The 13,732-nt window shown below is 37.6% G+C and overlaps 1 protein-coding gene across 1 annotated transcript in view; it reads right to left on the bottom strand.

Moving 5' to 3' along the window:
* Positions 1-13,732, bottom strand: part of LOC114049843 (nuclear pore membrane glycoprotein 210-like) — a 127,352-nt gene that overhangs the window by 44,800 nt on the left and 68,820 nt on the right. The window contains exons 19-21 of the mRNA XM_027871268.1: positions 13,503-13,604; positions 2,389-2,517; positions 1,600-1,727 (exon numbers count right to left, since the gene is read on the bottom strand). Coding sequence (XP_027727069.1) covers positions 1,600-1,727; positions 2,389-2,517; positions 13,503-13,604 — 359 coding nt within the window. The remainder of the gene's footprint in view (positions 1-1,599; positions 1,728-2,388; positions 2,518-13,502; positions 13,605-13,732) is intronic.

The raw sequence follows: 13,732 nt of genomic DNA, 5'->3' as shown, positions 1-13,732 counted from the left end.
CATAGTATTTTGCCTGCTGCATACCCATGTTGAAGCCTAGTAAGCCTGCTTTTAGCCTGTTCCCCACAGGCAGGCATTCATTTTCTCACTTGATATTAATTTAAAAGAAGTGAATTTTAAGCTGGAGCTGGGAATAATTACAAAAGACTCTTGCAGGGGTAACTTGGTCTTTTTTCCTTCCCTGATGCCCAGCAAGGTGGGCTAGTTTCTGTGGGCCTCTGCAGGGAAGACCCTTGGGCCCTCTCTCCTACCCAGAGCTGGCATGAAATCATGATGAGCACATGGTCCTTTTGCTGCTTCAGTTCCTGTGTCTATTATTTTCTGTCTTAGAGGAAAGAATGTAGGAGATGGGACGAACCAGTCCACAGCTTACAAGGTCCAAAGTTTACAAGACCAGGAGAGATGCCAAGGTCTGTAAGCTGCAGCTCATGCCAGAGTTTAGGGGCAGCTAAGTTTGCTCTGCTAGCAATCCTAGAAGTGGACTGATCCCTCAGTTAAGATTCTTCATTCTATAGGAGGGAGTGATTGCCACATTCAGAAGTGAACTTAATTGGCAAGATTGCTTTGGAGCAAATGCTTTAGATCTGAATCTACTCTCTCTAAAGACAGAGGTGGTATGGGGAAAAGCGTGTCCAGTTTGAGAGGAAATGTTTGTATTTCTGTTCTTGTTATACCTTCTCAGTAAATAACCCTTTGTAAAAGCTAATTGATATTAATTGGTTAAATGATACTGAGGAACTAATCACTGGAAGGCATTGATGATACAAGGGAGACAGTAATTTTAATTAGTGATTAAGGTCTCTTCTCACTTCCAAGAGACATATTGGGAGGACATACTGAAATGTGGGCTTCTGCCCATAGCATTAGAGAGGGATGCTCCAGCCCCTCAGGGATACCCCTAGAACCCAGACGAGCAAAAGTAGTCCCCAGCCTCAGGGAAGAGAACCAGCTATGGACTATAGAGGTACTGTGGCACCTGAGAGCTGAACTGCAAAGAGGGTTTCCTCTCAGGGGAAAAAAAGCCTTCTAGGCCCTGAAGTAAGTAATACCAGAGTTCTGAGTTGCCTTGGCACACATGTATTACGTATATGTAACATGTACCTTATTACAACTGAATTTGAAGTTTTTTGTCCACTCTTCCAGCTGATATCATGTACATGTGTAGGAGAATGTATCACAGGTTTATGAGGGGAGGGGCTGTTTTGTACTTATTGTTTTTACGTCATCTTCATAAGTGCCTTTGCTAAGAGCTAATGTGCTACCGGGTGACTGTTAATGAAAGTATACCAGTAGGGTCTCAGAAGCTATAGTTTATGAAATTACCTTGAGGGTAACTTTAGAATCCAAGAGTAACAGCCACCCTCTGGGGATGCATCCTATGACTGTGAATGCAAGTTTGGGGAGTGGCCCAGATGGGGTGCTACAGTCAGATGAATATTTTTATAACAAGGAAGATTAGGAACTGAAGAGTTTTATAGCAAAACAGAAATGAGAAGGCAGAAATAACTCTAAGGAGTTAGGATATGTGAAAGGGAGAGTCTCTTGGAAGTGAGGAGACACCTAAAATAGGGAGAAAGAATTACAGATGATGATACTCACGTTAGTGTGACAATGGCAGAGGCCAACTGAAGTTTTAGATCCATATTTCGGAAGTACTTATTTCGGAATGGGAGTTTAGAATAGCCTAGAACTCTCACTGTCACTAATACAGATTTCCCAATCTCAACCTGAGAGTCAAGAGAAAATGGTAGATTTGAGTATTTTTTGGTTGAAAGGTACCATGATGTAGTAGATTGAATGTTGGACTTGGAGTCAAGCCAATGTGGGTTCATATTCTGTCTCTGATACTTGGTAACTACATAATCGTGGGTGAATCACTGAGCCTTAATTTTCTCAGTTATATAAAAAGAATACCAGTGGTTCCTACCATGGAGAATTGTTGTAAGGCATAAATCAGATAATATATGTAAGGTGTTTTTTAAACTTTAAAGCAGCTATGATTATTATTATTACCTACAGATAAGCCTCATGTGAAGTCTCAAAGAACAGAAGAGTCCCAGTCAACCTCCTTTCTGTGGGGATCCAAGCTGTAGAAGTGGTGCCACAGGGGTGTGAAAGAAGAGCCAGTGCCACGTTACATTTTGCCTGCCTGATTCTTTTAACCAAAGCAATCCAATCTCTGCATACTATTTTTAGTATCCTGCTCTTTGATTCCATGCATATCTTCAATACAATTTAGTTTTTACATCTCTTCTCTTTATAAAAAAGCAGAGGCTGTTGTGTATTTTTATAAATTAACTCCCCATGCTTAGTACGTGAGCCCAATAGCAAACTTCTAGTGTGAGAATGATGACCCCTCTAGTTGTGATGGCAGCAAACCCCTCTTACTTTGTCAATCAGGTCCACCTCCAGTTCATGCATGTCTGACACTCGAAGGTAGGCCAGCGCTGGGCCCAAGAAAGCCAGGCACAGATCATAGACCTCCAACGTGAGAAATCCAGGATGTAATGGGACCACCTTGTAACAAATGAGATGGTAGAGGGGTATGAATAGATCTAGCCCAAACGTAAAATGAACATTTTGTCTTAGCATGGTATCTGGCATATAGTAGATGCTTAATAAATTCGAGTTGATTAATTGATTGATCTTGCCCCACCCACAAAAGGAACTATAACTGAATTTGACAAAGAGACTTCTCAATAACTGTAGGTGACTTTCTTTATGATGTAAACTCTCAGGGGGGAGGTAAACATCTCTAGAAAGCTATTCACAATACTACACTTAACATTCAGATGATAATGAATGAAGTTTATTTTAGGGTGGGATAATAGTTACATACTAAAAATAGATCTGCTTCCTTAATAAGGGTGAAAGGGAGGAGAGTATTCAACTAACTGAGGTTTGACCCCTTTTCAGGAGCACTGCTAAGAAAGAACACAGAGTAGTTCATTTCTTTCCTACATGCCACTTCCCCAGGCTGTGCCATTTTTCCAATTGGAAATAGATTCTTTCCACTTCACTTCATCTCAGCGGCCACCCAGTCCCACCTACACCCCTTGTCCCATACCTAATAAGTGGTCATCTAGTCTTTCTTTGAAGGTCCCTCTTAGAGGGCAGGGGGCACTGCCTCCTGAGGCCAGCTGCTGTACTTCTGGAGCCTAAATCCCACACCCCCCAACTTCTAAGAATCTCTGATTTTGCCTGTTGGGCTAATCAGCAGTGTGGCATAGTAGAAAGAACAGCACATTTGGGGTCAGAGGATCTTGTTCAAATCATAGCTCCATTGATGGCATGGCCTTGGGTTAGATTTGTATCATTTCTGGCCCTTATTCAGTTTCCTCATGTGTAAAATGAAGGAGGAAGGACTTGGATCAGTCCTTTCAGGTCTCTTCCAAATCCAAATCAATTATCCTAAATCTAATCTCTCTTATATTTAACAGCCTTTCAAATACTTTCAAAGACATTTGTTGTTGTTGTTCAATTGTTTTATTTATGTCTGACTCTTTGTGACCCCATTTGGAGTTTTCTTGGCAAACATACTGGAGTGACTTGTCCATTTTCTTCTCCAGCTCATCTTACAGATAAGGAACTGGGGTAAATAGGATTAAGTGACTTGCCCAGGGTAACAGAACTAATAAGAGTCTGAGGTCAGATGTGAACTCATGCAGATGAATCTTGATTCCAAACCCAGTGCTCTATCCACTGAGCCATCTACCTATCCTAAAGATATTTAATAATCTCTTAAATGCTAAATCCAATGGCCCTTTCTCAATTCTCCTTCTCCTTGACATCCCTGTAGCCTCTGACACTTTTGATCCCTGTCTCTTCCTTGATGTGCTCTTCTTTCTAGGTTTTCATGACACTATTGTGATCCATTGATGATGGCCTTCATTGCTGTTCTTTGCACAACACATTCAATTTCCAGGCTCCAGATGTTTTCACTGGCTGTCTTCCATGTCTGGAATGCTTTTCCTCCTCATCTCCATGGGAAATTTCAAGTCCCAACTAATATCTCATCTTTTATAAGAAGTCTTACCTGATCCCCCTTAATATTAGAGCCTTCCTTTTCTTTAAAAATTTTTTAAAATAATTATTTATTTTTAGTTTTCAATATTTACTTCCGTAAGATTTTGAGTTTTAAATTTTTTTCCTCCTCCCTATCCTCCCCCTTCTTGAAGACAGTGTGCAATCTGATATAGGCTCTACTTATACATTCATATTAAGCATACTTTCACATTAGTCATGATGTAAAGAAGAATTAGAACGAATGGGAGGAACCACAAGATGGAAGAAACAAAACAAAACAACAAAAGAAAAGGAGAGCAAATAATACACTTCCATCTGCATTCAGACTCCACAGTTCTTTCTCTGGATGAGGATAGCATTTTCCATCAGGAGTCTTTTGGAGTTGTCTTAGATCCTTGTACTGCTGAATAGTGCCTGAGTTTGTTTTGGCAGGTAGACTCCCAAATATTTTATAGTGTCAACAGTAACTTTGAATGGAATATCCCTTTCTATCTCTTGCTGCTGGGCTTTGTTAGTAATATATAGAAATGCCGATGATTTATGTGAGTTTATTTTATGTCCTGCAACTTTGCTAAATTTGTTTATTATTTCAAGTAATTTTTACTTGATTCTCTAGGATTCTCTAAGTATGTCATCATATCATCTGCAAGAGTGACAGCTTTGTTTCTTCCCTGCCTATTCTAATTCCTTCAATTTCTTTTTCCTCTCTTATTGCTAAAGCTAACATTTCCTAGTATAATATTGAATAAGAGTGGTGATAATAGACATCCTTGTTTCACTTCCAATGCTACTGGAAATGCTTCCAGCTTATCCCCATTACATATAATGCTTGCTGATGGTTTTAGATAGATGCTACCAATCATTTTAAGGAAGATTTCATTTATTCTTATGATCTCTAGTGTTTTCAATAGGAATGGGTATTGTATTTTGTCAAATTCTTTTTCTGCATCTATTGAGATAATCATATGATTTCTGTTAGTTTTGTTGTTGATATGGTCAATTATGCTGATAGTTTTCCTAATATTGAACCAGCCCTGCATTCCTGGTATAAGTCCTACCTGATCATAGTGTATTATCCTCGAGATAAGTTGTTGTAATCTCTTTGCTAATATTTTATTTATGATTTTTGCATCTATATTCATTAGGGAAATCGGTCTATAATTTCCTTTCTCTGTTTTGTCTCTTTCCGGGTTAGGTATCAGCGCCATATTTGTATCATAAAAAGAGTGTGGTAGGATTCCTTCTTCACCTATTTTCCCAAATAGTTTATGTAGTATTGGAATTAGTTGTTCTTTAAATGTTTGACAGAATTCACTTGGAAATTCATCTGGCCCTGGAGATTTTTTTTCTTAGGGAGTTCATTGATGGCTCATTCAATTTCTTTTTCTGAAATGGCATTATTTAAGTATTTTATTTCCTCTTCCATTAATCTGGGCAATTTATATTTTGGTAAATACTCATCCATTTCACTAAGATTGTCAAATTTATTGGCATACAGTTGGGCAAAATAGCTCCTAATTATTGTTTTGATTTCCTCTTCCTTGGCAGTGAATTCACTCTTTTAATTTTTGATGCTGGTAATTTGGTTTTTTTTTTTAATCAAATTAACCAAAGGTTTATCTATTTTATTGTTTTTTTCCCCCCATAAAACCAGCTCTTAGTTTAATTTATTAGATCAATAGTTTTCTTAATTTCAACTTTATTGATCTCTCCTTTGATTTTCAGAATTTCTAATTTTGTATTTCATTAGGGATTTTCAATTTGTTTTTTTTTCTAACTTTTTTAGTTGCATGCCCAATTCATTGATCTCTTCTTTCTCTATTTTACTCATATAAGTATTTAGAGATATAAAACTTTGCCTTAAGAACCGCTTTGGCTGCATCCCATAAGTTTTAGCATGTTGTCTCATTGTTGTCATTCTTAGACAAAGTTATGGATTGTTTCTATGATTTGTTGTTTGACTCACTCATTCTTTAGGATTATTTAGTTTCCAATTAATTTTAGTCTATCTTTCCATGGCCCTTTATTACATATAAATTTTTTTACATCATGATCTAAAAATGATGCATTTAATATTTCTGCCTTTTTGCATTGGACTGTGAGGCTTTTATGCCCTAGTATGTGGTCATTTTTTGTGTAGGTGCCATGTACCACCGATAAAAAGGTATATTCCTTTCTAGCCCCATTAATTTTTCTCCAGAGGTCAACCATATCTAATTTTTCTAAAATTCTATTCATCTCCTTAACTTCTTTCTTGTTTATTTTGTGGTTAGATTTATCTAGTTCTGAAAGGGGGAGGTTGAGATTCCCCACTAGTGTAGTTTTGTTATTTATTTCTTCCTATAACTCCCTTAATTTCTCCTCTAAGAATTTGGATGCTGTACCAGTTTGTACATGTTTAGTAATGACATCACTTCATTGTTTACGGTACCTCTTAGCAGGATGTAGTTTCCTTCCTTATCTCTTTTAATTAGATCTGTTTTTGCTTTTGCTTTCTCTGAGATCAGGATTGCTACCCCTGCTTTTTAAATTTCATCTGAAGCATAATATATTCTTCTCCAGCCTTTTACCTTTACTCTGTGTATCCCTCTGCTTCAAATCTGTTTCTTGTAAACAACATATTGTAGGATTATGGTTCTAAATCCACTCTGCTATCCCTTTCTGTTTTATGGCAGAGTTCATCCCATTCACATTCACAGTTATGATTACTATCTGTGTCTTTCTCTCCTCCCTGTTCCCCCACCCCCATTTATGCTTTTCTCTCTCCTTTCTCTCTTTCCCTCTTCACTAGAGTTTTGTTTTTGACCACTGCCTCCCTCAATCTGTCCCTTCTCTTTTCTTCTACTCTACCCTTACTACTTCTTCCCTCCCTTCTATTCACCCCCTCCTTTTTCTTTTCCCTTTCCCCTCCTACTTCCTACAGGGTAAGTTAGATTTCTATACCTAACCGATTATGTTATTCCCTCTTTGAACCAAATTTGATGAGATTAATGTTCAAACAATGCTCATCTCCCTCCCTTCTTTCCCTCTACTGTAACAGGATTTTGTGCCTTTTCATGTGATGTAATTTACCCTTGTCTGCCTCCTCCTTTCCTCTTCTCCCAGCACAATCCCTTTTCACCACTTAGATTTTTTATCATCACATCAAAGTCAACTTATACCCACATCCTCTGTCTATGTATATACCCCTTTTAAATGTCATAACAACAATATAGCTCTCAACAGTTACAACTGTCATCTTACCTTGTAGGGATGTATACAGTTTGTCCTTATTAATAACATGTTGTTTTTTTCTTTCCTATTTACCTTTTTATGCCTCTCTTGAGTCTTGTATTTGAAGATCAAATTTTCTGTTGAGTTCTGGTCTTTTCATCAGGAAGGTTTGGAAGTCCCCTATTTCATTGAATGTCCATTTCCTCCCTTGAAAGATTATGCTCAGTTTTGCTGGGTAGTTGATCCTTGGTTGTAATCCAAGTTACTTTGCCTTACAGAATATCGTATTCTATGCCCTCAGATCTTTTAAATGTAGAAGTTGCAAGGTCCTGTGTAATCTTACCTGTGGTTCCATGATATTTAAATTGCTTCTTTCTGGCTGTTTGCAGAATTTTCTCTCTGACCTGGTAATTTTGGAATTTGGCTACAATATTCCTTGGTGTTTTCGATTTGGGATCTCTTTCAGGAGGTGACTGGTGGATTCTTTCGATGGATGACTAATTTACCCTCTGGTCCTAAGACCTCAGGGCAGTTTTCTTTGATGATTTCCTGAAAGATGCTGTCCAGGATCTTTTTTTCATCATGGTTTTCAGTCAGACCAATAATTTTTAAATCATCTCTCCTGGATCTATTTTCCAGGGCAGTTGTTTTACCAATGAGGTATTTTACATTTCTTCTATTTTTTTCATTCTTTTGCTTCTGTTTGACCGATTCTTGATCTCTCATAGAGTCATTCGCTTCCACTTGTCCAATCTTCATTTTTAACAAATTGTGTTCTTCTTTTATATTTTGTGACTCCTTTTCCATTTGCCCAATTCTACTTTTTAAGGAGTTGTTTTATTCAGTATACTTTTTTTTCATTTGGCCAACTGTATTTTTTAGGAACTTGTTTTCTTCAGTGTACTTTTTTCCACTTGGCCAATTGTATTTTTTAAGGACTTGTTTTCTACAGTTAATTTTTGTCCTTCCTTTTCCAAGCTATTGACTCTCTCTTGCATACCTCTCATTTCTTTTCCCAATTTTTCTTCTACCTCTCTTATTTGACCTTTAAAATCCTTCTTGAGCTCTTCCAAGAAGGCTTTTTGGGCTTAAGACCAATTCATATTCCCCTTTGAGTTTTTGGATGTGGGTATATTGACAATGTTATCCTCTTCTGAATTTGTGCCTTCATCTTCCCTGTCTCCACAATAAGAATCTATGGTCACTGTCCATTTCTGCTTTTCGCTCATGCTGTTTGCCTATTTCTTGACTTTCTAAAAAAAGTTCAGCTCTCCTGCTGGAGCGCAGAGGGCACTGACTTAAGCTTCTTGTGCTGGGAACCAGGACCTGGTCACTGGATTTGTGTGCTGGGGCCTCAGTTGCTGGCAGTTGGAGGCTTTAGGGTTCTGATGGCTTACCTGGTGCTGGGCTGGGGTCAGCAACACTGAAGCTCTTGGGGTGGGGGTGAGGACTGTAGCCCCTGGGTAATGCCTCCTGCTCACCTGGGCCTTGCACTTGTACGTTTGGCTGCTGTCAGCCTGGAGCTCTGCTTCCTAGAGTTGTGCTTCCCAAAGTTGTACTAAGGCACCAGGAGATTTGGCTGCCAGAGGATGCCTGCCACACATGGTGGTTTTCTGAGCTAGTGTCTACTGGCTCCCCTGCCTGTACTGAGGCACTCAGGGGATCCTGTTGTTGGCGCTTGTCTGCTCTACCACTCTGGAGCTCAGGATCTCCCCCTGGTTTGCTGAGGTAGGGCTTGCCACTGGTTTTCTGGGACACCTCCCATCCCATACTGCTCCCCCTCCCCCAAAGCGAGAGACGCCTTTCCCATTAATCCCCCAAGCTTCTTGGGCTACCAGACTGCTGTATGCTGTCTTTCTGTTGGCTCAGCTGTTCCAGGGTTTTTCCTGGGGTGATATTTTCTAGGCTTTCAGAGGTCAATAAGGGTGGGTGAGAGTGACTTACTTTTTTTACTCCACCATCTTGGCTCCCAGACGCTTTCCTTCTCTTGATTATCTAAAATTTATCCTGTATTTATCTTGTTAGTTAGTTTCATATTTTCTCCATTAGACTCTGAGCTCCTTGAAGGCAGGGACTGTCTTTTGCCTTTCTTTGTACCCCAGGGCTCAGCACAGTGCCTGGCACACAGTTGGCACTTAATAAGTACTAACTGACAATTCAATCAAAAATTGAATTTTAAATGAAATTTAAATTAAAAAAAAAAACCCTTAGAACAAACACACAATCCAGAAAAACAAATCGCTACAATGGCCATGTCAAAAATTCATGTCTTCTCTGGAACAATGGGGAGGAGTATGATTCATTTTTAGTACTCTGGACTAGGTAGATAATTACATTAATCAGAATTCTAAAGTCTATCAAAGTTTTTTTTTTCCTTATAATGTTGTTATTGTGTAAATTGTTCTACTGGTTCTGTTTATATCACTCTGTATCAGGTCAGAGAGGTCTTCCCAGTTTCCTCTGATACTGTCCATTTTGTCATATTTATAAAACAATAACATTCATTACTGTCACATATCACATTTTGTTTATCCATTCCCCAACAGGTAGGTTGGAAACCCTTAGTTTCCAGTTTTTGGCTATAAGAATAGCTTACAAGAATTTTTGTATATATGGGTCCTTTCCTTCTTTGATTTCTTTGGAGTATAAGCCTAGTAGTGGGATAGTTGGGTCAAAGGGTATGCACAATTTAGTAATTTTTGGAGCATGGTTCCAAATTGCTTTTCCAAATGGCTGGACCAATTCACAATTCTACCAACAATGTATTAGTGTGCCAAAATCCTTCAAACATTGATCATTTTCCTCTTGACATCTTTGCCAATCTGATGGATGAGTCAGAACAGAGTTGCTTTAATTTGCATTTACCTAATTATTAGTGAAGTGGAGCAATTTTTTCATATGGTTATTGAAAGCTGGCATTTCTTCCTTTAAAAACTGCTTATTTTAGATCATTTAAATCATTTGCTACATTAAGGAAAGGTTCTTTTACTCCAGTGATCTGTAGTGTTTTAAACAGAAACAGATATTGGATTTTGTCAAAAGCCTTTTAAGCATAAATTGACATAACTGTTTTTGTTATTTATATTAACATATTTCATTATATTTATAGTCTTCTTTATGTTGAACCCCAAATTTATACTGTAAACACAACCTTATCATAGCATATAATGGACTATATTGTTGTAGGCTCTTTGCTGATATGCTATTTAAAATTTTTGTGTCAATGTTTATCAGGGATATTGATCTATAACTTTCTGTTTCGTCTCTCCCCAGTTTAGCTATCAAAACCATATCTGTATCATAGAAAGAGATTGAAAGGGCACCTTCTTTTCTTATTATTGCAAATAGTTTCCTTAATATTAGAATTGTTCTTTGAAATGTTTGATAGAATTCATTTATAAATCAATCTGGTCCACGAGTTTGTTTTTTTTTTCCTTTAGGTGTTCATTTATATCTTGTTCAATTTTTTTGTATTGGGTTATTTAAATATTCTCCTTTTGTTAATTTGGTATTTTATATTTTTGTAAGTAACAATAACGGCAGCTAGGTGGCACAATGGATAGAGTACTGGGCTTGGAATCAGGAAGACTCATTTTCCTGAGTTAAAATCTGGCCTCAGACACTCACTAACTATGTGACCCTGGGCAAATCACTTAATCCTGTTTGCCTCAGTTTCATCTATAAAATGAGCTGGAGAAGGCAACAGCAAACCATTACAGTATCTTTGCTAAGAAAACCCCCAAATGGGGCCATGAAGAGTTGGTCACGACTAAAACGACTCAACAACAACAAAAAGTAACAATAATTTCTTAACCAATGGCCTTTCCTTAGTTCTTATCTCCCCGACCTCTCTGTAGCTTTTGACGCCATCAACAACCCCCTTCCTCTTGAATTCATTCTTCTCCCTTGGCTTCTGTCATCTACAGTTCTCTTCCCTGTCTAATTACTCCTTTTCAATCTCCTTTGCTTGTTCACCATTCTTCTCCTTTCTCCTTCCTTCCCAACACTACTACAAGTGTTCTCAAGCCTCTATTCAGGAATGTCTTCTCTTTTTTGGTGACTTCATCTGTTTCTACAGGTTATCCTTAAGTATCCTTAAGCAGATGACTCCAGAATCTATATAACCAAACTTAAACTCTCCTCCAACTTCAGTACCTCATCACCTCTTACAACTTCTCCTGGATGTACTATTGCCATTTCAAACTCAGAATTTTTCTGTTAAACTCTCCCTTCCTACAAACTCTCCTATTTCTTCTGAATTCATATGTATCATCCCAATCATCCAGTTCATAATCTTGGGTTTGACACTCTTCCCTCTCCTTTCAACCCTCTCTGCCCCATCCCCAAATGCAATCAGTTGCCAAATCTTTTCACTCCTAGTTCTATAATGATTCTTTCCTTACCTCCACTCATATGGCCACCACCCTCAGGCTCTCATCAATTCTCAGCTTAACTATGGCCACAGCCTCCTAAATTGGTCACCCTATATCCAGTTCATCCTTCACACAACTGTTAATATAATCTTCCTAAGTTAGAGAGAGAACTAAGGCATACTTCCACCCAAAAATATTCAGCAACTCCCTCTTGCCTCCAGGATAAAATACAACTTCCTCAATCTGGCTTTTGTAGATACCTACAATACGGCTCCAGTTGCCTTTCTAGATGTATTTCATATTACTTCCCTTTATGCAATCTACATCCCAACCAAATTAGCATACTAAATGTTCCTTGAATTTGGCATTCCATCTTTTAAACACACAGGCTTTTCTATGTCTGTTCCCCAAGACTGGCATGCCATTCCCTTTCACCACCACCTTTTAGAATCCTTAACTTCCTTCCAAGTTAAGCTTAGGTGCCACTTCCTACACGAAGCCTTTCCTTAACTTCCTCCTTTTCCCCAATGACCACGCCCTCTGTCCTCAAACTACCTTTATTTATCTATGTATATATTGTATCACCCCAATAGAAGGTAAACTCCTTGAGAGTATGACTATTTTTGTTTTTGAATCTCTATTGCCAGTGGATATAACAGGCACTTAATAACTGTTTGTTGAGTTAAACAGATTTACATCTCTGTCCAATTACTTGTGATATGTAAGAATTACAAGGCCAAAGGATAGGAATAGGCAATTCTCAAAAGAAGAAATTCAAACTTTCAACAGTCTTATAAAAAAAATACTCCAAATCACTAATAAGAGAAATGGAAATTAAAATTCTGAGTTTCCACAATATACCCATCAACCTGGTAGCAATGGCAAAGGAAAATGACAATTTTTAGAGGGGCTGTGGGAAAACAGGTATGCTAGTGCGCTATTGCTGGAGCTGTGAATTGGTCCAACTACTGTGGATAGCAATTTAGAATTATGCCCAGAAAGTCACTAAACTGTATAAACCCTTTGACCTTCAATATTACTACAAGGCACAAATCTTCAAAGATCAAAGACAGAAGGAAAAAAATCTATATGTACAAAAATATTTATAGTAGCTCCTTTTATTGTAGTAATTAACTGGAAACAAAGTGAATGTTCATAAATTGGGGAATGGCTGAACAAATTATAATATATGAACAAAATGAATATTATTGTTCCATGAAAAATGATGAAAGGGACAAATTCAGATGAACCTAAGAAGATATGTATGAAATGATGCAGAGTGAAGGGAGCAGAACCAGAATACAATAATACTATAAAGGGAAACAACTTTGAAACACCTAAGAACTCTGAACCAAATCAATGACTCCAGAGGACTGATGATGAAGCACGTTTCCTATCTCTTGGAAGAGAGGGGATAATGGACTGTAGATACACACATACTTTCAGATATATATTTCCAGACATGAACAATTATGAATTTGTTCTGCTTGACTTTACTTACTTGTTATAAAGGAAGGCTTTATTATATATATGTGTGTGTATATATATATATATATATATATATGTGTGTGTGTGTATGTATATGTATATACATATTTGCATGGGCATGGGGAAGTTATATAAGGATAGTGATTATCAATGAGTATGTTGAACACAGTAGAAATTCATGGTTTAATATACAATCTTCTTTTTCTGTTCTTTGTACATAGAAATGTTCACATCGGTTGATGTTTGTCAAATTCATAATAAGAGAAAAATTTTAAAAAGCTTAAGAATTCCAATTAGCTACAAATAACATTTTGGAAGAAGCAGACAAAACACCATGAAACTTGCCCAAAATGTTTTCTGGAGGACAAGCTTAAGAAAGCCTGGAGCATCTCTCAGACTCACCTGAACAGAACTCTCAGATTCCATGTAGGTGATAGTGACAATGTCTTGTTCACTGCTGTTGACCAAAAAATAACCAGATCCCTCTACAAGACTAAATATTTCCTACAGGAAAAAAATCAGTTTATACAGTGTTAATAGGGTAAAAAATCTATATGTCATTCTAAAGAGGATGTAGATAAACTAATTAGGGTCATGTTATTTCAGAGAGAAGATGATTAACATAATAAATT

This window comes from Vombatus ursinus, unplaced genomic scaffold, assembly GCF_900497805.2.
Source record: "Vombatus ursinus unplaced genomic scaffold, bare-nosed wombat genome assembly UNPS02014798.1, whole genome shotgun sequence".
In the NCBI taxonomy this organism is placed as follows: domain Eukaryota; kingdom Metazoa; phylum Chordata; class Mammalia; order Diprotodontia; family Vombatidae; genus Vombatus; species Vombatus ursinus.
Note: the sequence above shows the minus strand (reverse complement) of the source record. Positions and strands in the feature narration are given on the sequence as shown.